Consider the following 24836-nt stretch of genomic DNA (forward strand, 5'->3'; position numbering starts at 1 on the left):
AGCAGGTGGATAGGGCAGCCAAATGAAACTTTCTGTGGGGAGGGAAACAGTGGTGTTGGCCCTCTGTTATGTTGATAAAGAAAGTTGGAAGAAAAGCACATCGCATATAACACAACATATCGAATATAACAACAATATAATTAGCATATTTCCAGATGGCAGGTGAAAGAAAGTCTTAACGACACATAAGAATTAAATTAGGCTTGTTATTTTCCTATAATAAGGGAACTAATTGAGATACACGAAAACTAATGATATTTTTAAAAACATGAAGAAACACACGAGGCACCTAATTTCACTATGATACCTTTAATAATAAAAATTAATTTCAAGACCTGCTTTTCCCCTAATGAACAAAGCTGACAAAACATGAGTGGCTGATAAAGCAGTCTCTAGATAAAATGGTCACTACAAAACCAATACCTATGCCAAGAGCCATCAGCTATGCTCTGCTTTCTGAGCAACATGCTGGGGTTTACAGATAGTACCTTGTGCAGTACGGTGGCATATCATAAGAGTTTCAGATGCTTGGTGGAGGGAAAACTCACTGAACCAACGATGAATTACTAGTTACAAAATGGTTACAGGTTTCATCCACTGGAATGCATAGTACCAAACTTACAGATGTTGAAATTCGCTGGGGAAGCTTGTTTGTTTCTGCTTGTTGGTTCCACAAAGATGGATGCTTTATTACTAGGCCATTGCTGCAGTCTGCATTGCAGCAAGTGTAAAGCACCCTTAAACACAAACCACGAAGAATTTAAAGCAGGCATCTTTATTTAAATAGTCCTTCAATAATAAAACTTGGATCAGACCCTTAGCTGAAGTGACTCTAGCAGGAAGGCATCTGGGTTGGGAATTTCACACAGAAGACCTGAAACAAAACAAATGCATGGACAATAAGGACATTTTTCTTCCAAGAATTATAGCTATTGAGAAACTGAACAATGTGCCCTGAAAATAACGTAGAGTATAGAGAGGAAGTGTATGGCCTCAGCATAGGTATTCGTTAAAGGTTAGTTACAGATGTGATAAAAAGCTTATCTGATTCATTATGCTGAAGTTGCATTTCACTTTGTTCTGACCACGTGCACGCGCTCTAAGTTACCGAATGGTGTGGTAAAAGAGCACCTGTGAGGCAGACCTGGGCAGCTGGTGCCCCTTTTTTGCACGCCCTTTATGCCCCCCGAAATCTGGGGGTGCAGCCACTGCTCATCACTTGTGCACCTGCAGAATGCTGTGCCATTCCATGCTATTTAGGGACACAAGGTTATGCAGACCTGCTGTGTTGACCTGAAGTTTTTAAATTCCTACCTGACATGAGGCTTTTACATCTTGTAGCAGTAACAACATATGGTGTCTTAGCCCACAAAAAGAACAATGTTGCCTCTGCAATAATACCACAGTTACAAGAAACTGCACCTGTGCCCCAAAATGATGCAAGTGCCCCCACCTAGAGTGAGGGCACTGATTTCAGGCACCCTTGCCTCTCAGCATTTCTATGCCTGTCCTTTCGCACTCCCTGCAAGAAGCAGGTGTTGATGCTCACACATTTCTTACCAGCAAATTATTCATATCGCAACTACTTTGAAGCAGGAAATCATGATTTGGTAATTTGCACATGCCTACCTACAACATAGCTAAACCTGTTTACAGTGAACCTGTGCATTTCATAGAAAGTCCACACGTGACAGTGTTCGAATGTAGTACATACACAGAGTATCTCCGTAACCTTAGCCAAGGTGACACAGGGTGCTCCTTACACGGCCATGCGCTATGAATATAACTAGTAAAGGGTTGTAAGCATTTGTCTTGACTGCGTCAGCATAATAAACGCACCTGATTTGCTAACAAAGATAAATTACTATATATTGCAACATGCAAGTCAATTTTTTTTACAGAAATAAGCATCCGAAAGTGGGGAGTCGATCTGTACACTAAGCAGACTTATTTGTGGAATTTAAGGTAGCTCTGGCAGAGCCACGAGTAGAACACACAATGTGCCATGCCCATTCCTGGCAGGATGCATGGAGCTCCATGAATAAAAAAAAAGAATTGTTAATTCAGAGGCAAACTGCACGCTGTTTATCTGTCTTGCATGTGCTGGCAGTCGCTTTTCCGGAAGAGCAGAAGGCAGTGCAGGTGCACACTTACGATAACCTTCGGAGCATGCATCATGCTGGAATCCGAAACTACAAGACTGTTGGCACTTTGGTTTGCTGCTTACCAGGCTAGTCAGCCGGGCAGCACGCGAATGTGGAAGGCTTGCCTTATACCGCCTTTGATCTCCATTTGGCTTCGAGCGGTCTTGTGACAGCGTCATTACGTGTCTGCTGCTTTGACTGCACTCGCACCGCGGTGCCATCCCAGGGGGTATATACAGAATATACAGTAGCTAACTTTTTTTTTATTATTACCTTTAGTGCAACATTTTCAAATTTAAAACTGCAGAGTATGTTGAGAAATGCAAATTTCAGCTATTTGCTTTAAAGTAAAGTTATTTGCTTTAAAGTGTCATTACGTTAGCACCCTCGAAGCACTCTGATCGAAAGAACTCAGTTACGCAAAGCCACAATGAATAAACAGGTTACCGCTCACAGTGATGATTCTGAAAGGGGTTCTAGCTTGGTGTGGCAGAGCTCTGTCAATCAAGGCGAGTTTTAGGGTGTTAACATCACGACACTAGAGCAGATATGTAAAAAAAAAAAAGATCTATACTAAAGTTACTTTGAAGAAAAAACTGAAATGGGAATTTCTCAACATGCTCTGCAACCTGTAGAGTGAAAATTTTGTGCTTAAGTTATCAGTTAATAGCTATTAATAGTTATATGGTTATAAATTAGAATCTCAGGCATATTTAACAAATATACTGAAGAAGAACAGCAGACTGGGCGAGTTGGTAACAATTCATGAGAGTTCCAAGTGCAAACGAACAGGACAGAGTTGGAGAAGGGACACACAGAACGGTGCTGAACTTGCAACTGAGTTTTACTGGAGATATGCACGTCAATTTATACAATACTGAAACTGCACACATTATTGATGAGAACATCTGTGTTTGTCAATGCGCACGTGCGCAGTTTTAGTATTGTATAAATTAACGTGTGTACTTCCACTAAAACTCAGTTGCAAGTTCAGTGCTGTCCTGTGTGTCCCCTTCTACTCTGTCCTGTTCGTTTGTGCTGCTGAACTGTCATGGATCTAACAAATATGCTGGCCTAGTCAAGATAGCTGCCTACAGTCGAACCCGGATATATCGAACCCGCATATTTCGAATTATTGGCTATATCGAACACACAGATTACCCCCTTGAAAATACTATGTAAAAGTATAGGACAGTTGCGTTGTATATCGAATTCAATTTTCGCCGGACATTGGATATATCGAACGCCGCGCCGCGCCCCTGGAAGGTGCGCTTTCCCCAAAGACATTCCTGTCCGGTCCTCAGCCGCCTCAGCGGAGAACATTTCCGCAGTCAGCAGGCGCAGGGCCCTTTTTTTTTTTTTGTTCCCCGTTTTTGCGCACCACCGGCGCGAGCTTTCCCGCTCCTCCTCTCCTCCTGTACCGCCGGCGTGTGCTCCGTCAAGGTCATTGGAGATCAGCGAAGAGAGAGCGCCGCATGGAGACGCGCGGCGACCACGCTTCTTGGGGAAAGAGAGAGAGAGAGAGAACGGTCGCTCGTGGGTCTGGGGAAAAGAGAGAGCTCAGAAAAAAAAAAAAAAAAAACGAAGCCCAGAGCGCCGATCTTTCTCCCTGCTCTTTCTTTTCCCTCTGTCGTTCCTTCGCAGCCGGGTTGACTGCCGCTCGCATAGGCTTCGCTCTTATCGCTCCATCTGCGCCTCGCGTGTTTTTTTTTGTGTGTGTGTGCCTGTGTTTCAACGCGCGACGTGAAGCAGGCCCCAGTAGCCAACCGTTTTGGCAAGTGGCCGGAGATGAATGTCCGGAAGATTTAGATGACGATGAGTGCTTGGACGACGCGTTTCGCGACTTGTCCAATTTTCTCGGCGCCGTTCCGTCCGAAGTGACTGTTGAGGACTTTAACGCTGACAGCGAACTTCAAGCGGTAGCTGGCGTTCAAGACACCGACTCCAGCGATGACGAGGGCAACTGTGTTGTCGAAGAAACGCGTCCGTGCGCAGCCACTGAACTGCCGTCAGCGTTAGCCTGATTCGGCGCTGTTGCGGCGAAATGGAAGCCACTGTGCTCTCGCACCTGGACAGTCTCGAGAAGATCGAGGCCAGTGTTTTGAACTTCGTTTCCCAGGGAAAAAAGCAGCCCAAAATTAGTGATCTTTTTTCCGCGAAATAAAGCGCTTTCACATTGCGTGCCCATACTATGTGATTCGCGGCTATTCCAAACGGTAAGCCACAATTTGTTATGATCGGGAGTGCAGTTTTAGCCTATATCTGTATATCGAATTTTCGCTATATCGAACTATTTTCCGATCCCCTTCGAATTCGATATATCCGGGTTCGACTGTATAACCTTGTACTAGACGAATATTTGAGGTCACACTGTTCTTTAAAGCATGGCACAACTTAGCTGAAACAGCCTGTATACTAATACCAGTGCACTGCAGGATGAAGCAATTGAAACTGTGGTGGCCACTGACATTGTTGTATTCTGCCGAAAAGTAATTATAAATACCTCTGCAAGTGTTAAATTCATGGCAGAGCTTTCACTTAGAATTTGCAGAGCAGCCTAGAAAAAGTCTCAGACATTTTTTGTCTTGTCATAAAGTAAAGATTTGTTGTTTTTTTTCACTTCCAAAGGAAGCCTCCCTCCCGTCAGAAAAAGAAAGACACGAAACATGTCACACCAGCTAGAGCATCATGATGTTAGTGCCCTTAGACTAGTAGCTCTTGAATGAAGTTCTCTAGACCCTAGTACACCTGCAGGCAAAAAGTGACAGGGCAGCTACAAATGTGCTGGTGGAAAACTCATGCCAGCCTTCCCCTAGGCGTTGCGAGACTGCGAATTGCTATAGTAGCAGACCTATTTTTCGGACAATAATTTGGACTTTTGCGATATTTCAGACTTCACTAAGGTTTATGGAAGTTTAATGTCCCAAAGTGACTCAGGCTATGAGGGATGCTGTAGTGAAGGGCTTCGGTGATTTCGACCACCTGGGGTTCTTTATCGTGCACTGCCATCACACAGCACACGGGCCTCTAGAATTTCGCTTCCATTGAAATTCGACCGTCGCGGCCGGGATCGAACCCGCGTCTTTCGGTTCAGCAGCCGAGCGCCATAACCATTTAGCCACCACGGCAGCGGACTTTGCTACTTGCTTCTTTTGGGTTCTCATTTCAATTAGCTGATTAGAAATCATGCATATTAGTACCATAGAGGTAATTCAGAAGTTTCCTCAAGCCTGTCATGCATAGTTGCAGAGTTGAGTATTTTTTTGCTTATAAAAACCTTCCATATTACGCTTTTGCACATTCTCTCAAAGGTTATGCAAACAGGTTTGGAATGAAGAAAAAATAACAAAGTTCAGATCCATCTTAAACACTGCAGCACACCCTAGAACTGCCTTACAGGTGACATTGTACAATTTGAAATGAGTTTTCCAAGTATCTTTACACAAATGTGCTGTTCTTTGTACGATTGAAGTGAAGCAAACTGCGCAGAGGAGTGTTATGTGCTCACCCATGACATCACAATATTCCAAGAATGACTGGCACGTCAGCACTTGTTCTTCAAAGTTCCGTAGTAACTTGTCCCCAAGTTCCAGGTGCAGCTGATCATTGTGGCGGATGTAGTCTGCCAACGCCACAGACCAGCCATCATCGGTGCTGCAGGACACCTTCTGCATATGAGAACAGAGACTGTGTAAGGCACACTGTATCGTAAAGCATACATAAGTAGATGAGAACAGAGACTGTGTAAGGCACACTGTATCGTAAAGCATACATAAGTGCATGCATGCATGCACACATGTACACGCACAGAAGGAAAGTTTCATTATAAATTTCTCAATGAGGCACTAAATGTGGACACCAAAGCCGTGGCATTTAACACTGGAGGCAACCTGAACTGAATGGTTGACAAAATTTTTCTGCACTCAAGGCATAAAATACCGCAAAATCTCGAAATGAATGGCTGACAATTTTTCTGCACTCAAGGCATATATGTAGCAAAACCTTGATAAATTCAAACTCCGTTAATTCGAAAACCTAGATTATTCGAGGAATTCCTACAGTCTCGTAATTTCTAATGTAAAAATATTACCAGTTGATTCAGACCGGTGGTCTGCACTAGCCGGTTAATTCGAAGATCTGAGGTGCTATGTGGAAATGCCTGATCTCAAATTCACTGGAAACCGGTGAAGTGAAGGTCCCTCGAAGCCGCGAGGCTGCAGCACAGAGTGATGCTGATGCCTGATAAGCGAAGTGGCCCAGCCCCAGTAATCCCAGCACAAGAACTTGTCCACAGCACAGCTCATGGACCATCGAAGCATGTGCCTACAGAGGAGATGTGCTTCACTGCAACACAGCAGTGGATACTGGATTCAAAGTAACGTGCTCTTGACGCCTCGTCAAGGCATGGCCAGACTGGAGGCAGCGGTGTAACAAAAAAAAGTAACAAATAAAGGTCACTGCAAAACAGACAGAAAGTGAAGGAACAAAAAAATAAAAATAAAATAAAACAGCAATGCCACTTTCAAGTGGGATGACATCAGCTTGTTTGATGCTCCATTGTTCAGCTCACTTCGTGCGTAGCGCAATAAATGCTCTCTTCATAATTTTCTCACTGCAAGGTAATTTTGTTAATTGCTCTTGGGTAACAAATACCTGGATGCAAGGTTGCAGCTCGTAGTGCTTTTTTTGAGGGCACCTCTGATGAGAACTTCTGGTAAGACAAATGAACTGCCATGATTCCGTCAAGTTTGTCCTAAACGGCAACTGTGAAGGTCTTTTTTGTGCTTTAGTGCTCAGAGCACCATCTACTAGAGTTCTACAAAGAGAATGATGGAGCATGCCTTAAACATGGTGTTGTACAGGCCATCCACCATGGCAAGGTAGCAGAGGTACGGCCTGTAGACAGCAAACTCTCGGGGCACCGTGTCAGCCAGTGTTGAGCAGCCTTGGGGGCTCAGATGACGTGCATGCGCCAGTATCAGCATGCGCCGCACCAGCATAACACGGCCACACTGCCAGCGACTGTGGGACCACACTGCCAGCGCCATGGTAGCCCAGTAGCAGGGACCTTCACTCTGCGGCATGCAAATAAATGCCACTCAATATGCTATCAACTCAAACCACAAACTAGGCACTAAAAGAAATACACACTGAAGCAGTAAGGCAGTGAGTGACTTTCCTGTCCATCCCAACGTTTCCCCTTCTGTGCAGCCTCATGCAATGCATGATGGCAAGCAGGCAGAAGAAACTTTCAACTACTTTGTCTGTTTGCTGGCTGCTCTCAGTGGTAGTCATTTACCATGCCACTCTGAGCAAGAAAACAATCCAATTCCAGCAAGTGAAGTTTAGGATAAAGCGCTTCATAGGTGAAAAATTTAACGCTAGAGGAATGCATGAAAGAAGCAAAGTCACTAAAACCAATGAAAGCAGGGAATTTATCTCTGTGGTGCTAATTATTACTAATGAAATCGATTTCTTGGCTCTGAAAATATGCTGATGTTCTTTTGGCAGCAAAACATGCATTTTTGGTGAGAAAATTGGAATTCAAATTGGAACATTTTTTCCTGCCACTCAATTCTTGTGACGTCAATAACCTGCGACATCAGTAACAAGGATTCCGTGATGAACGTTTGGAACTGAATGGCAGTGTGGCCTAGCATCAGAAATCAGCATTAAAAAAAGAAAAGGTACTGATGTCGTTGCGGTCAGCTTGTGATAACGGCTGATGATGGTATTGCCTGCATTTTTTTTCCTGCTTTTTCTAAATAATAAAAGCTTTGCTTTAAGTGAAAGTAACTTTTTTCATAAGAATGGAGCACTCTATCAATACACGCACATTTCAATTTGTCCTCAGCGCCCCTTTTGAGGTCTACTGTATACAAGCTGCCAGTCCATATAGCCTGTCATAAACACTGCAATCAATCTTTGCTTGAACAATTTTGTTCAAGGCAGGTAACATGGCTAACCTGCTTTGGATGAATTCTTCCAGCCATGTACTACCCACTCAACTTAGACATGACATCCTTTACTGACAGCTTTTCACTGTTTGTTAAGACATCCATTTCCCCTTCTGCTCCAACTTTGTTCAAGTCAGGCCCTTACCAATTTACAAAAGCCCAAAAGTACATAACTATGTTGCTACTGCAGCCATGTATGTATGTTTGTAACGTCTGATATCTGCATCGAAGTATCAAGCTTTACAACTGGCGTATGAGCATAAATTGAAGTGATGCTGGTAGTGCTGCTAAAATGTTCCACCACTGGAAAGAGCCCTCACCATTAACATAAAGCTAAGCTCAGTACATCACCACAGATCAAACAGAAAAAATTACTCTGAAATGCTTTTGAAGCTAGAAAGTAGGCAAACTATGCTTGACAGATTTTGACGTAGTTGTTAATGTACCATATTTACACGATAGTAAGTCTGCTTGAATGTAACTTGTAACCTCGCAGTAGTGTCCCTGATAGATCGTTTTTTTGCTTTTATTGGCAGTGCCAGGTTTTCGTTTCGATTTTAGGTCAACCCCCCCACTTTGGATTTTCACATTTCAAAACAACGGGTCGACTTACAATCATGTAAATACAGTAATACATATCTTTTGTAATTTACTTTTATTACATCAATTAAAAAAAAAGACCACTGTTCCTAAACATCTGAAGCATCAGCTACAACAGCAGTTTTCGTAATTACAAAAAAATATGGTCTGCTCACCTCAAAACAGTTTTCAATCTGACGCTCGGGTGACATCTCTAGGAAGTTTGAGAGGTTCTTCTCCTCCCTTGCTACACATCTTGTGCTAAAAAGGAATAGAGGCAGGTGCATTAAAAACTTGGGGGTCTTCATAACCCCATTCTTAAAGAAGAAAATGCGATAGCATTTAGGTTACCTGCTATGGTGTCTACAACGAGCACCTAAGGTTCATGCGATTTCACCGCCAAAATTCTGGTTGAAACCGGTTCGACCACCCTTATATGGTGTGCACAAGTCGTCATTTTCTAGAATGTTCAAGTAACTGCCATTGGATTACAATATGAGATTACACTAATCCAACCAAAGAATCACCTCAATCCACTCCCTAATATTTTCTAGAGTGGGCCTACTTCCAAATTTTGGGGGTCCTCAGATTTTCAAATTGGCAGAGCTTTATGATTGGTCCACTGTTGGTCACATGGTGTTAACATCACGACCCTCTCAAATGCAGCCACAGATCGCAGGAAGTGCTCATACCACTACTGGCGCAGTGGTGCAGCGGTCAAGCACAGGTGGGGTTTGCGAGACCCCGGATGTTGTTCCTGAGTTCCCATAAGGCTCATACGTAGTGCCACTGTGGGCAGCTTGCTCACAAGCCGGTGCACAGGTTGTGATGACATCGCATGGTCATGTGACCTCTCGACGAATCAGAGAATTTTGTGACAGGGAAGCTGGAAATTTTTTGCGAGAGGACAACCTAAGTGCTATCACATTAATACTGGTACGTGCTCTGCGCACAGAGGGCGTCACGTGCACATACAGGACGCCGCATGATGGCACAGAAAACTGCACATTTAGCACTGCAAATAGCTGTCTTGTACCTGGTGGTCAGTTTTTTTTTTTTGACAAAATTATTAAAAATTTAAGTTATATCGAACTATTTACAATTTTTGACCAGTTTGTAATTATGAGGTTTGACTGTTTGTGTCATACATAACAATTCAGAGATTCAAAAAGGAATAAATAAAATAGAGTGGTTGACATACGTGTTTATAACATAGAGGACCATGTGAAGAAGGTAGGGGATGAGGTGCATGTTGCTCTGAGGCCCACCGCCACCACTGTCCTCGCTGAAGGAGCGTTCAAAGGCAAAGCGGCTCAGCAGAAGCTTCAGGTCGTGCAGTGTTGACATGTAGCCCACATCCAGATGACCCGTGCAGTCCTGGATGTAAGTGTTGTGCCTGCCCCATGGCACAATGAACAAGGGCACCCATCAGAAATGTGCCAGACAGTGCCCGCAAGTAAAAACTCTGGTTGATTACACTCTTTCAAGACACCTAACTATACTCTATCTCATAACCTGCCTGCGGGGCTGTGGAAGCCACAGACCTCCTTAACCAATCAAGAAGGCAAAGACGTTTATATGGTATTGTTCCATGCCTCATTGTCTGCTTGCCATCAGTGGCATCTGCAGACACAGGCTGGAAAAAAGAGATGAAACACAGCTATTTTAAACAATGAGGAAACACACAAATGATGACAATGCAATAGTGGCAGTTTTCCATCAAATGCATTTACTAACAAAGAGCAGCTATGTTGTGGAGACCAGAAGCGTCAGTGGCAGAGGGAGGAGTCTGTGTGGGTATGAAATCAGCAATACTATGCAGCAACACGAATAGAATAGCTGCATTTATTGTTTAAAAATCGATGCTGTGTGCCTTATTGCAGAAGAAAGCGTAACACCAATGTGTTACAGCTGTCTTACAAAAGTTGGTGAGGTCTGTTCAGAGGACATCACTGTCACGAAAGCCAGTGCACTACCTTTGCAGAGTCCTCTGGTGTGCTTTGATAATTTGCAGTATTTTAAAATTCATTTTAACAATGTCTAAATACTGGGCTGAAACATATTAAATGATATCTTTCATGACCTTATTTATCAAGATATACATGGAGAAGTAGGCAACTACTATTTTTTGACTGTTACTGTCTCTGAACAAAAAGAAAAAGTACTGAAATATTCGGACCAAATTGCTTAAACATCGTGCTTTCTCTGAGCACCAGTGCATCAGTTACTTTATGTTTTCTTTGCAGATCGAGCCTATCACTGTTACTATAAATGCTGGTTTTGCAGACCAAGACACTAATCAAGGAGACTTTTGCAGTTTTACTGTTGTGCACTGAAAGAATTTTGCTTCTGTATGCTTCATAGCTCTGGCAGTGCTGCAAGGAACTAGCGAGATTGAGTACACACCAGGCATCACAACATGCTCAGTGGCTATAACATTCTGCCAATACGCATGTGGTTCTAGGTTCAATTGTCAGCTGCATTGACTGCATTCTGATGGAGGCAATATACCAAAATGCAAGTGGACCAAGATTTCACTGCATGTTGAAGAACAACAAGTGGTCAAAAATGAACCAAATTCATCCACTATGGCACGCCTCATAGCTGCTCCTTGGCTTTGACACATACTAAAAATCACTATTCTCATTATTACTACTGCATGATGAGGTTCTATAAAATGAGAAGTAAGCAAACTATTAAAGGTTGCAAGACCCTGCTGCTGAGAAAAAGGTAGCCTAACCAAGGCGTGTATTCGCCAATTGTAGCCTGCACAGCCAAAAGGCTTGACACCACATTTACTGACCCCGGTGACTGAACAGTGTCACTGAGGCTTACCTAAATGGGATTAAAAAAAAAAAAAACCCGAGGGTGTGCAAAATGTATATATCAAGCCAGGAATTTTAACAATACCCAAATCAGACAGGCCAACCGTGTGACCAATTTGTAAGGAAAGACGGCAGAAAAAGTTCAGCTCAGTGTGTCCTTATTGATGTTATAAGCCACAAAGCATTCCGATTTGCTACCTAAAAGGTTGAACACACCCAAGAATAGTTATGAGTGGGAGAAAAAAAAATCACGAAAGAATGCAGACTGGAAATGTCATCCCCTATGCTACAGCACATTACTGCAAAAATTCAGCCTGACTGAAGAAGCACCTGAAAGGAGAGTGAATACCATTTCATACACTGACCATTTGTTTCCGGAAAGTGGAGTTTTGGGTTGCTAGATTTGTCACTACATTTTTAATGCTTCTGGACACTTTTCAGGAGGAATGCCCCTCCAGTGAGGCTGCCTGTACTTCCCACACTCAAACTAGTGACATCTATGGGTGGCCTTTCTGGGTTTGTATATGTTGTAATAGCAGCCAGCTGCTTGGCCTGGCTTTGTTATGTTGGCTTAGCTAAGGACATCAGCTGCCTGTTGAGCGAAAATACTCAAGCTAACACAAAAATCTCATGTAATCTACATGTCATCTATGTGCAATCCATGTGTCATGTGGATATTGTAAGAGTACTGATAGAGTCAGCAAACTACTATTAAATTTCATAAAATAAAACTCTGGAGTGGAGATAAATCTCCTGATACCATTTAATACAGCCTATTTTATGAAGTACAGCTAGAGTAAAAATTTACCAAATTGGCAATTTTTAACAGTGCACTCCAAGCAAAGGCATCTCACCTGGCAAGGCAACTTGCAAACTGTGATTCTGGTACTTGAGGACCCCAAAGTGGAAGCAGACCATTGCACTTGGTGTTTGCATTTTGTAGCGCTGCACTTTCCCATTCATCACGACCTCTGGCATGCCTGGAATCAGAAGGAGTCATCCGCAGTGTACTTTAAACTTGGTGCATTGTATTCAGTTGTATAAGGCAAACGGTATACAGGGTGTTTCATGTAAGACTTGCAAATTTTTAAAAGCAGGCTTTTTGATTTAGAAGAGCGCTTTCTTCAATATAGCACTGTCAGCAGTGGTGTGCATAAGAATACAGCTAAGACGTGTTAACTATTAGGCTAGTTAACTACTTCAAAAAAGTTATACCGTAAAAACCCGCATATACTACGGGGTGTAATTCGAGGATAGCAAAAACGGAAAAAAAGTTTTAATCCGCATATAATGCGAGTAAGGCAGACTGCTCAAAGATGTTCCGGAAGTCGCGAAAGCTGAACGTACTCTGATTATTTGTGTACGCCGGCGCACCGGATAAGTGTTGTAGTGGGGGCGCCAAATATCTGACAGATACACATCAGGCACCGTGCTCGCGTCTACTTGTGTCCTGTGCAATGAGCATGCGCAGACCAGTTCCGGCATATGCGCGCACGTGCACGCAGGCATGCACGCTTCGGAAATATCCGTAGTCTGTGCTTTAGTGATCGTCGTCGGGTGTACTGTCTTCCGAAAAGCCCTTGTCAAGATACCTTTCCACAAAAACATGTCTTCGGTACCGTAGAGCGCGTCTGATATCCCGCTTTCTTGAAATGACAACCAGTAAGCTCCTCAGGAACACTAGCCCAAGTGTCTGCCATCCAAATGCACAGCGTGGCTAGAGAGGCCAGTGTCTGGCAGCAGTAACTGCAGGCTCTCCCTACCTCATCCAGACTGTGTAGCAGCGCTTGATGAGGTACCGATATTTTCGGCAGCTATGATTCCTTTCCTTTTAAACGAAGCCAAGGACTGCCTTCACGGTCCCCGATACCATGGGAGGCGCATTGTCGTCGGCGTCACGAGGTCAGGTCAGCGCAGTGACCTGGTGTTGAAATAAAAACTTCCGACCTACGCCACTGCTAGATAGTGTCTCCTTTCGCTCGAAGCGTGGTGGTAACAACGCTCGATAATAACGAAACCGGAACTGCGGATTATGGCCAAAAATTGTTTGGATCCGCACATAACTAGAGGTAGAAATTTGACACGCTAAAATCCGGATAAAAACTTCGTATTACATGCGGCTTTTTAAGGTAACTTTCTAACTATTACACTTAGGTTCCTCATTTATTTAAAGGTTTGTAGCTCACTGTAAGTTACACCCCAATCAGCTTCTAGATTTTCAAAAATGCCATTCTCATCGCCACTACAGCACAAGGAATTTTGGGACTGCATACCGGTGAAGATGAAACCATGCAGCTGAAAAGTGCTAACCACACCTATGAGTTCGCATCATACAGCAGCATGCCTATCACGTGCTCTTTGCCCGCTCACTACTCCCATCTGGGCGCTGTGAAAAGAGCATGTGACAACTGGCCCTATGTGACCAGAAAATGTAGAGCTAATTTTTTACAGCAAATGATGTGGAAGGCAGTTTTCATGTCCGCCCGGGTCTCATAGTTGCCAATGACAGCATCAGCAATTCAAGAAGAGCCGAATTACCTGACAGCGGCCATGTGGCAGTCAACGTGGACAATATTGAAGTGGGTGACAGTGGAGTATCCAGGTGTCTTGCGAGGTTTCGCTTCGAAATCATCCAGGTTGCATCGCTTTGTGAATGTGTAGATACCGAGTAGCTTGCCAGGCTGGAACTTGTACCCCTCTCGGCAGATGATACACACAAGGCCAGCTTCTTCACCCAGATCCTCCATCTGCTTGAGGATCGAGCTCTTGGCGGTTACCTGCACAGCGAACGTGTGTTTGGCTGATTAGCAATGGCATGATGAGTGCTCTACAGCAGCAGACTATACACAGTGGGCATGACAGACCCACCACACAACAACGTGGGGATACAAAAGGACTTTTGTATCCTCACGTTGCTGGGCCCTAAATGGCAAAGTTAGGACCCAGCAGAAGATGAAATATTGCTTATGACCTTGTTCTGTATCTTCAAAGCAAGAAGTGCAAGATACCTGAGCTGACTAGTCATTAATATATCTTCAGTAATATATTACTGCCCTTAACAATCAAAGCAGAGGTTCTGTTTTGGTTACCTATATGGTACACAGAGGAAGGACTACTTCCCAAATACCGTATTTACACATACGCAACGCAACAACGAATATGACGCAAGGGGAAAGAGAGAGAGAGAAAGATGGAGCGAGTCAGTCAGTGTGTAATATGATTACAACACGATCTCAACCTGTTCAAGCCAACTATGAGGGCTTGAAAAAAACAAAACAAAACAAAAACAACAACAGAAAAAACAAATACTTTGATATGATTTGAGATGTAATGCTTCAGAAATGCATGCAATACCATGAAGTACAGTGTAGATTCCTCGGCATGTTAATGCATGCAAACTCCCATGAAACAGTGGCTGCTGTCCTGCACCGATTTCCCTTCTTTCCTTTCCCTACCCCACTCAGCTAGTTCAGTGCCTTCTATTTTTAACGGCCTGCACCGCCTTCTTTCTACGTTCATACCTGCCCTCTCCTTCGCCCAGCGTGCCACACAGCCCCAAGGTCATCAAGAAGTTTATTAGTAGCTTGCAAGCCTGAAGGTGAAGGTTGCAATAACTATCTTGAACAGCAAAAAATAAAAAAAGGTCCTTACATTTATACCCTGTTTCCAAATGTAATGAGAGATGATTTCAGAAACATATCGTCAGAGAAAAAATAAAACACGCATCATATTTGTGTAAATATGGTACATTCAAGTTTCATGGATATCCACATATAAAATTCACTGCCCTGGTTTGGTTATGTTGAGGATTAAACAGAAAGCAAGTATAGACATAAAAACCTTTATAAAATGAAGAAACTGAAAATATCAGCTAACAACTACTCCTTCATAGAACTCTGCACGTACGAAAACAGTTATGGGTACAAAAATGTTGAATAAAATGAAAAACGTTGCTTAAGAAATGATGAACTGCAAACTGTGAGCTGCCCATTTGAAATAAGATCACACAATGAATTAGCCGACCTTTCAAAACAAAACTGCATCTGATCGAGCGTTAAAGGGGATCTGTGACACCATCAAGCGTGTGGCTTTTATTCTTTGTATACGTAGTACGAGATATTATGACGCCTGGAAGCCCTAGGAGATTGCCGAAATCGCAATATTATTCTGCTTTAGAAATCCTTGTTTGGGCCGACAGTGTTGAAATGAGACGGCCATTTTTGGCAACGTAAATGAGGTGGCAGCCAGATTGGGTGCCTAGTTTGAACTTCGGTCCTTTAAACTCTGGAAATGGATTCAAAATATGATGTCTCCAAGTGCTGCTGTGAGCTCTCTGCATGGGAAAAAAAAAACTGAAAAGAAGCACTAAGATCAAACAAACTAATAAGAATAACACTGCAGGTGACATTTCGGATCACGTTTCAAACTATAATATCATGGAGGCAAGAGCTGCTGCTCAAACTGTCGATATCGAGAAGGCAATAAAAAATAAAATAAAAGCAGGTCGACAGACTGTGACCAAAAATTTGAAGAGAAAAACAGAACAGGAAGTACAACAGGGTTTGACACAGCTTTTTAAAACTACTAACGCAAAAGGGGTTAGAACGAAGCATCAGGGAGCTCTGTGTTGTGCTAGTTGCCCAAAACCTGTAAGCAGAATGATGACTCGATCAATTCCACAGCTGTGGACTGCTCTGGCAAGGCAACAATTGTATTCAATCTTCCGCTGCATGTGTGTAAGGCATGGTTCTGATACTGGGCGAGTGAAATGTGCAAGTGAAGCGTGACTAAATCCAATCTTTATTTTGAATGTTCTAAGTAGAGTAGCTTTAATAACTTTAATAATTCTTTTTGCACTGATGTCTGGAACGCATGAGGAATTCCTCCACCAGAATAATCGGCAATGAAAAAACACCATATTACCCCTTTAGGGCGAGATTAGATTTTGTGTCATGCTAAGAAACTGTATTTTTTAAATTTTAAGCTCTTAGAAAAGTGAATTTTCTTACCTTTCAAGTGACATGCATAACATGCTGGCGTTTGTCAAGCTAAAATATTTTTTTTCTTTTAAGAGCTTTCTGTCACAGAGTGCGGCAAAATGTGGGTATGGCCCAAGGCAGGTGCCCAATTTTTGCTGGTGCTGGCATTGACGTCGGCGTGACTGAAAAATCTGCTGCAAGAGGCTCCCACAGATGGCGCGCCACACCAGTGGCGCATCCGATCTTCAGTGATCAGAGTAACAGCGAGGAAATGCGCTAAGCTCACGGGCCGTCAACTGCCGCCTTCCTCCTCACCCTCATACAAACACAGAGCAAACGACGACTCACGTTACATGCGTGGCTTCTCAAGCTGCTAAACAGTAGAGCCATCGCTGTATTCCTAGTAGTCGCACCTATGTAGCCTACACAGAAATCGAACCCCTCACCTCCTGGCTGCGAGTTAGACACGGTACTGCTACGCCAAGCAGGCACGTTCGTAAGGCTCGGTTGAAGCAAGACTTTATATATATAGTCTTTTGTGCTTTCACATAATGATTGCGATAGTGAAAGAGGAAACAGCGTCAGTGTCTGCATGGCCAAGAGGAATCGCCAACGTGTCATACCCTTAAAGGCGGGAACTTAAGTGTCCCCCCTCAAAATATTACACAAAATTTTGTAATAGCCCTGTATAAAAGCTTGCACTCTTCACAGAAGCATGAAGGAGTCCAAATTTTCGCAGCAAAAAGTTTTCTGCGAAAAGTTGGTTTCTGCAGAAATTCTTAGGCTACATACAACCTTATTATGTTGTGGTCTCAGCTGTTTGGAGTCCGTCGATAACTCTAAAAGGTGCGTTCTCTCCGAGACAGTAAGGATGAAGAAAAACAATTCACGACTATTTCGCTTGGTAATCTGCGTACAGTAAGTGGCTATCGCAAAAATACACTTTTTTCCATCTCAATGAGTTTGAGTGTTAAATTTATTACTTTTATATCGAATTACCCGTTATACAGTCGAACCCGGATATATCGAATTCGAAGGGGATCGGAAAATAGTTCGATATAGCGAAAATTCGATATACAGATATAGGCTAAAACTGCACTCCCGATCATAACAAATTGTGGCTTACCGTTTGGAACAGCCGCGAATCACATAGTATGGGCGCGCAATGTGAAAGCGCTTTATTTCGCGGAAAAAAAATCACTAATTTTGGGCTGCTTTTTCCCCTGGGAAACGAAGTTCAAAGCACTGGCCTCGATCTTCTCGAGATTGTCCAGGTGCGAGAGCACAGTGCCTTCCATTTCGCCGCAACAGCGCCGAATCAGGCTAACGCTGACGCCAGTTCAGTGGCTGCGCACGGACGCGTTTCTTCGACAACACAGTTGCCCTCGTCGTCGCTGGAGTCGGCGTCTTGAACGCCAGCTACCGCTTGAACTTCAACTTCGCTGTCAGCGTTAAAGTCCTCAACAGTCACTTCGGACGGAACGGCGCCGAGAAAATTGGACAAGTCGCGAAACGCGTCGTCCAAGCACTCATCTAAATCTAAATCTTCCGGACATTCATCTCCGGCCACTTCAAGGCCTGCCTTGCCAGAACAGTTGGCTACTGGGGCCTGCTTCACGTCGCGCGTTGAAACACAGGCACACACAAAAAAAAAACGCGCGAGGCGCAGATGGAGCGATAAGAGCGAAGCCTATGCGAGCGGCAGTCAACGTGACTGCGAAGGAACGACAGAGGGAAAAGAACGAGCAGGGAGAAAGATCGGCGCTCTGGGCTTCGTTTTTTTTTTTTTTTTTCTGAGCTCTCTCTTTTCCCCAGACCCACGATGTGCCCACGAGCGACCGTTTTCTCTCTCTCTCTTTCCCCAAGAAGCGTGGTCGCCGCGCGTCTCCATGCGGCGCTCTCTCTTCGCTGATCTCCAATGACCTTGACGGAGCACACGCCGGCGGTACAGGAGGAGAGGAGGAGCGGGAAAGCTCGCGCCGCTGGGGCGCAAAAACGGGGAACAAAAAAAAAAAAGGGCCCTGCGCCTGCTGACTGCGGAAATGTTCTCGGGCTGAGGACCGGACAGGAATGTCTTTGGGGAAAGCGCACCTTCCAGGGGCGCGGCGCGGCGCGGCGTTCGATATATCCAATGTCCGGCGAAAATGGAATTCGATATACAACGCAACTGTCCTATACTTTTACATAGTATTTTCAAGGGGTAATCTGTGTGTTCGATATAGCCAATAATTCGAAATATGTGGGTTCGATATATCCGGGTTCGACTGTATTGAATTGGCAGAAGTTTTCTCGCAAGTTTGATATATGAGGGTTCGACTGTCATAAATTCATATCTGTGCTGGTCAGCAAACTGAATTCAGTTTGTGTTAAGTGTACTGAACACCACTGTGTCCAGTTACAGCCCTCGTGCCCAGATGACTTACTTGTCCCTTTTCGTTGGTGTGCATGCCCAGCTCGCCCAGCTGTTTTTCCCGCATGGCCATGGCCAGTCGCTTCTTCTCGTCCCTGGTCTGCTTGCGGACCTCCTCAATCTTCTCAGCTACATTGGGATTCTCCTTCAGGGCTTCCATCAAATTCTCTGCCAGTGAGCCAACATGCTCATCACTCGACACCTGCTCCAACCTGCAGACCAAAGCCCGACAATCTGAATCAAACAAGGCAACCTTCGTCCAACTGAGAGCAAGCATTAACAGTCCCATCAGAGTTTTTCATAACTATTAGCCTTTCACAGTACAACTTCCTTGCAAATTACAGCCTGTTTTGATGCCCAAAACTCTTAGCGCTCGTTTCTACAGTGACACAGTATGATTATGTAACCAAATCAACAATCACATGAAATCACATCGAAAGAATATACAGTATAGCTTCATTCATTAGTGCCTCAAGTCTGGCTGCAATACAAATTATCAGAATTGTATTACTGAAAGGTGATAAAAAGCGATATGTGAATAATAGTATGGCACTAACTTAATAAAACTGCATCACCATTATATGGTTTTTAAATAAAGATTGTGTGGTAATGATAGATGACAACCTTCAGATGCTTACTCGAAGCTTCTGGACACATGAAGAGGAAGTGTAGAGGATGCCATAGTACATACCTGTGAATGATAGGGATGCACTCTGTGCTGACTAGGACCTGTGTCTTCTCGTGTCCTCGGCTCAGACCCGTCAAGATGCGAAGGACATACTTGAGTGCCGGCTTGGAGGTGAACTCCTTCCAGTTCTCCGAGGCTGACAGCAGTGAACTTCTGTGAGTGCAAGCATGGAAAAACAAACCATGGTGTGGCAGAAGACGCAAGAGCTTGGTAATGTGCCTATGAAAGTTTATTTATACATCTGTTTCCTCAGCGCTAATGTATGCGGAATACTGTGGTACACCCCCCTACTGTAATACCCCTGCGGGCAAATGTAGGTACATGCATAAATAAATAAAAAAATAAAAGAACAAGCAGAACGTCTTCTGGGTCTATGTGCATAGCTGTGTGCATTCTCTTTCACTTTAGCGCAAACTCACCATCCTGCAAAGCACTAGTATTCCGCTCTTCACCTTTCACAATACTGCTCCCGGTACTTTTCGCAATGCCGAACCTGCACGCTATTTCGGTCTTAGAAAGCTAGCTGGTGCAAACTTCAGTCAAAACTTCGATCTTCTCACGAAGCTCAAGCAGCTTTTTCAGAGCTTTTGGCTGACTAGCCATACTAGCAAAACGATGAACAGGGTGCACACTAAAACAAACAATGCACACCACAATGTGACGGCGTACAGACTGGCGGGAGACTGCGGAACACAGCAAGGTCATGGCGCACACGCACGCCACGAAAAATGGATATGCCTACCGCGCAGTTGGCATGGTTGGTCAGCAGCCAGCAACGCGTGGAGGCCACGGCATCGGTAGCACTGGCATGACGACACTGTCATGTATCACCGTTGCGAAACAAAAGTGGCTGCTTTTTTCTTCTCACTTCTTTCTCTCCACCCCTTTTTTCTTTTTTTTCGAGTTTGACTGGCTCTCATGGCCGGGTCGCGCATGGTCTTCCTCTCTGCACTCTGTGCCCTGACGACGTGGTAAGGTCTTTGTCCCTCCCCGTGCCACACGGATGGTCAGCGGCACACAAAAGCTTTCATTTTTGTCGCCTTTTTTCTTTCTTTCCACTGAAACATTGAGTAAAGCTGCATGGGTGGGGTGCGGCTGGCTGTGAAAGTTCATCTTGGCACATGCGCAGTGTACATCTGAAGCGGATGTTTTCTGCACTGACTTTATGGGAAACCAAACAAACGAACTCCACTGTTCATCTTAACCGAAGGTCCATCTTAACCAAGTTCGTCTTAACGGGAGCCTACTGTATACTGCATACTGCCGTCTGTATGTCGACCCCCCAACTAGCACCCCTTGCTGGCAAAAAAAAATTACTTATACCCCCAGAGACAGAAAAGCATTGGTGCTCACTTGGCTGGCGGTGCATACACCAACAGGTACTGAATGGCGCCCTCAACGATGCCCCGAGCGACGAGCAGGTCCTTGAGTTTGTTACCATTGTCGTTCCGCTCAATGCCAGCACTCAGGTTGCAGAAGCATTCCAGCTGGACATCATCCTCGGGTGTGTGCTCCAAATCAAACCGAATGAAATTCAGTTGTCGTCTGAAGTGGTTGATGAGGACATCCATCTTGGCCTGGCAAGAGAAGCGCCACCATAAACGAATTAGAAGGTTCAATCAGCAGTTCACTAAACGAGAAATATGTGACATCCTAGGTTAGATAATTCTGACAAAGTGTAAAATGGAGCTCTGCATACAGCAGATACGCAGAGGAGAGACCTTTCAACTGTAATACAATAAAACCTCGATAATTGGAACTCTTATTTCGAAATCCCGGAGTAGACCTGTATTTGGAGTCAGCATTTTTTTTTTGCCAGCAGGGGCTGCAAAATGGGGGGGGTGGGGGCAGACTTTTACGCGGCAGTATGTGGTAATCGCAAAGTTTGTCCAATATGGGTAGTGCATACCCGCAACGAAATGTTTTGCCTGCGTTCAAAGTGTTTGCTGTGCTCAGTTAATTTGAATATTCTTACGGCAACAGTGACTTTGAATTAATGAGGAATTACTGTATATACTGCAAAATGTAAAGGTAGCCCACAAGTAGTTGCTTATTTCTTAGGTGCTGACATTTACACTAAGCCAAGCGCAGGAAGTATTAAATTTTTTTTGTATAAGTCAGTCCTTCAAAGTGAAGTGCAAAAAAGGTAATATGAAAAACTAAGTACCTGCTTGTGTGTATTCTTTCAAATAAAGTGCTAGATGATACATAGATCACCTCGTGGCATTTGCCTATGACTGCTAAATAATTTCATTAAATTTCTTCTCTCATGCTGTTTCCATTTCAGTTTCATCAACCGAACAATGGCTGTGACATGTAGTTAGTTTTGGTAAAAAGTTAGTTTTAAGGTTAAGGCTTTACTGTAGTTAAATTTTCACGATATTACAAAGAAAGAGGGTAGCATCACCTGTGCTTTTAAAATAGCAGTTGGGAGGGATGCAATGCACCTGTTTCTAGCAGCTCTAAGAGGCACAAACTCAAGGCGCAAGACAAAGACATGGGAGCGAGCCAGAATGAGCGGGGATAATTAATAAAACATTACAGCAGCAACACATTTATATCTGATCACTGATGATTTCTGAACTCTAGTAAAAGTGGGGTATAACTGTGCCTCCCCAGTGATACTTCTTTGTACATGCATCTACACAGTCAATAATTTCCCTGCACCTGAATTTCATTGCATGGTACAGCTGATGCGTGGCAGAATGTTTATGTTGGGTCTTTGTGTACCAAACCTGCCCTAGCAAACAGGAGATGAGGTGGCAGATAGGTCCCTTATGCACCTTAGAATAGGCTAAAGGGCCTTACCTCATCGGTGAGGGTCAAGAAGGGCACGACACGCATGAGCAGCTGCAGAAGGCGGGGGCTGGGCCGACCAGTGCCCACCTGGGCTAGCAGGAAGGTAATGTCGTCCTTAGTGACCCCCTCGGGGAGCTGCGGAGGCACATGGGCAGCCCCCTCAGCTAGCACTGCTTCCAGGGTTGCCAGCAGTTGCTCTGCTAGTGCAGCTTCTTGTGCCCCCAGCAACAGCCGCAGTGCCCCCAACAGACGTGCCACGGCTCGCAGTGACGGTTCCAGAAGATGCAATCGATTGCTCCGGACCTAGAAAAGATAGCCACATACCTTGCCTGAATATGGAGCTTGAGGGGCACATACAGCAAAACCTCAAGAATTCAAAATTGGTTCGTTTGGTATTCCAGTCAATTAAACCTCAATAAAAATTATACTGCATAATTTGAGTAGCCACTGCATCTTTGCCCACTGAATTAACTTTTGACCAGTAAGACTCCTGGTGCAGGCAGCAGCTCTGTGCTCCATCAACCAAAGAGGTCAAAAACGTCTCTAAGCTGACAACATCGACCAACACTTGTTTTACTGGGGTTTAATGTCCCAAAGCGACTAAGGCTATGAGAGACGCCGTAGTGGAGGGCTCCGGAAATTTCGACCACCCGGGGTTCTTTAACGTGCACTGACATCGCACAGTACATGGGCCTCTAGCATTTCGCCTCCATCGAAATTCGACTGCCGCTGCCGGGATCGAACCCGCGTCTTTCGGGTCAGCAGCAGAGCACCATAACCACTGAGCCACTGCGGCGGCACCAACATCGACTAACAGCTGGCCTGCGTACATTGCAGCTCACCGTTCTGACTGCCTTGTTTCTCCACTTGCTCCATGAGCTGCAGGAAAAGTGCACTCGAACATGCAGGTCTTAAAATGCGATTTTCTAAGCTACGTGTTTTTTGCCGACATTGTGAGCCTTACGGAAGTTTTTATTATGTTTTTATGGTGGAATTTAAATTAATCGTTGAATTCGGAAAGAACTAAACTGTGGAGCTATGCTGTTTTTGTTTGGCTGAGTCAAACATATCAAGTTTTGTGAACCATATTGTCACCCAACTATACTTCCTAATTATAGTGCTTGGACAAAGTTGAACATTTTCGTATGATGATGTACTTCAACAACAATATAATTAGCACAGCTCCAGATGGCAGGTCTTTAGCTACAGCCCCATTTCAATCGAAACAAAAAAATGCAGAAAGTGTCTTAACAACCCGCAAAAATTTAAATAATTAGGCTTCAGTTATTTTTCTATAATATAGAAACTAACTGAGATGTACTGAAAATAGGTAATTATATTTCTGAAAACAGGAAGAAACATTTATGCACCTAATTTCAGTAGGATATATTTAATAATAAAAATGTTTATTTCAAGACCCGCGTCTTTCCTTTTAGCACCGGAGCATGCCTCATCCCATTTCATTTAGTCTGCTCAGCATGAGATGGCGCTAACACATTTTCCGTTCCCTTAATCCAAAATTGCACTGTGTCTGCTTAACCTGTGAGGACGCTTTAAGACAGTGCTCAGCTGCATGCTGTTAAGGCAGGGGTCCCGCCTTTTTTGGCACTTTCACTTGCACTAGAAAAAAAAATTCTTTGCTCACTGTAAAAAAAAAAGTGTTTACTTTTCTGTGATATGTTATGTTAATACTACCAATTTCAGTTGGTATATATGAAGCGTGCAAAACATGAAGCTACCAAAAACGAATTTCTGTTCAGCTTGCCTGCTTCTGTGAATTTTTTGAACTACTGCATCAAAAAAGAGCTGCTTCTGCAACACTTAGATGAAATGCTAATCTCTGTAAATCCTGACCAGTTTTTGGCTCCAGCGAATAGTTTAGAACCAGCACTCTAAAAAAGACCAAAAATGACAAAAACGATACACACTAGATGCTCAATAGCTTCTGGTCTCATTGACAAAACAAGCATATCTGACACATTTATGGATTGTACATGTTAAAATTTAACTGTTACCACGAATATGTGACCCACAAATATCTGGAGACTATGTACCCAGACCTTTAGCTCATTAACGAGTGAAAAAAAAAGTGCTACAAACCTTTACACAGAGACCGAACAGCTTGAGGAGGACAGTAAGCAGTGGTCGTCCCCGTGACAAGTCATCAATGGCAGCCAGGCGCTCGAGCATGGCTTCAAGGCCACCACAGGGGCCCATGACGCGCGCCAGCTGGTACAACTGCTCCTCATCCACCTGGGGGCCACCAGCCTTGGCCTCCAAGGATTCCACAAACTCCTCTGTTGCATCTCCCAACAGGCCCCGCATGCGATACACCACTCGCATGGCCTCCGACTCGCCATTCTCGGGGCACCAGACCTTGCGGTACACCTCCTGCATTCAGAAGTGCCCAGCAACACATATACTGTAAACAACATTTTTTTTACAACCTCAATAT

The 24836-nt window shown here is 44.1% G+C and overlaps 1 protein-coding gene across 4 annotated transcripts in view; it reads right to left on the reverse strand.

Moving 5' to 3' along the window:
* Window positions 1–759: 759 nt before the first annotated feature.
* The window catches only part of poe (E3 ubiquitin-protein ligase-like protein poe), a 178240-nt gene continuing 154163 nt past the window's right edge, over window positions 760–24836 (reverse strand). For all 4 annotated transcript variants that reach the window (XM_089582226.1, XM_089582224.1, XM_089582225.1 and 1 more), the window contains 12 exons: window positions 24482–24772; window positions 22391–22684; window positions 20936–21159; window positions 19586–19735; window positions 18908–19106; window positions 14044–14282; window positions 12360–12485; window positions 9882–10076; window positions 8857–8941; window positions 6986–7219; window positions 5653–5812; window positions 760–874 (listed from right to left, as the gene is read on the reverse strand). In XM_089582226.1, the coding sequence (XP_089438352.1) occupies window positions 810–874; window positions 5653–5812; window positions 6986–7219; window positions 8857–8941; window positions 9882–10076; window positions 12360–12485; window positions 14044–14282; window positions 18908–19106; window positions 19586–19735; window positions 20936–21159; window positions 22391–22684; window positions 24482–24772 (2262 nt within the window). In that variant the 3' untranslated portion in view covers window positions 760–809. The remainder of the gene's footprint in view (window positions 875–5652; window positions 5813–6985; window positions 7220–8856; window positions 8942–9881; window positions 10077–12359; window positions 12486–14043; window positions 14283–18907; window positions 19107–19585; window positions 19736–20935; window positions 21160–22390; window positions 22685–24481; window positions 24773–24836) is intronic.

Source organism: Amblyomma mixtum, chromosome 3, assembly GCF_055824585.1.
Source record: "Amblyomma mixtum isolate Tamu chromosome 3, ASM5582458v1, whole genome shotgun sequence".
NCBI classification, from domain to species: Eukaryota; Metazoa; Arthropoda; class Arachnida; order Ixodida; family Ixodidae; genus Amblyomma; species Amblyomma mixtum.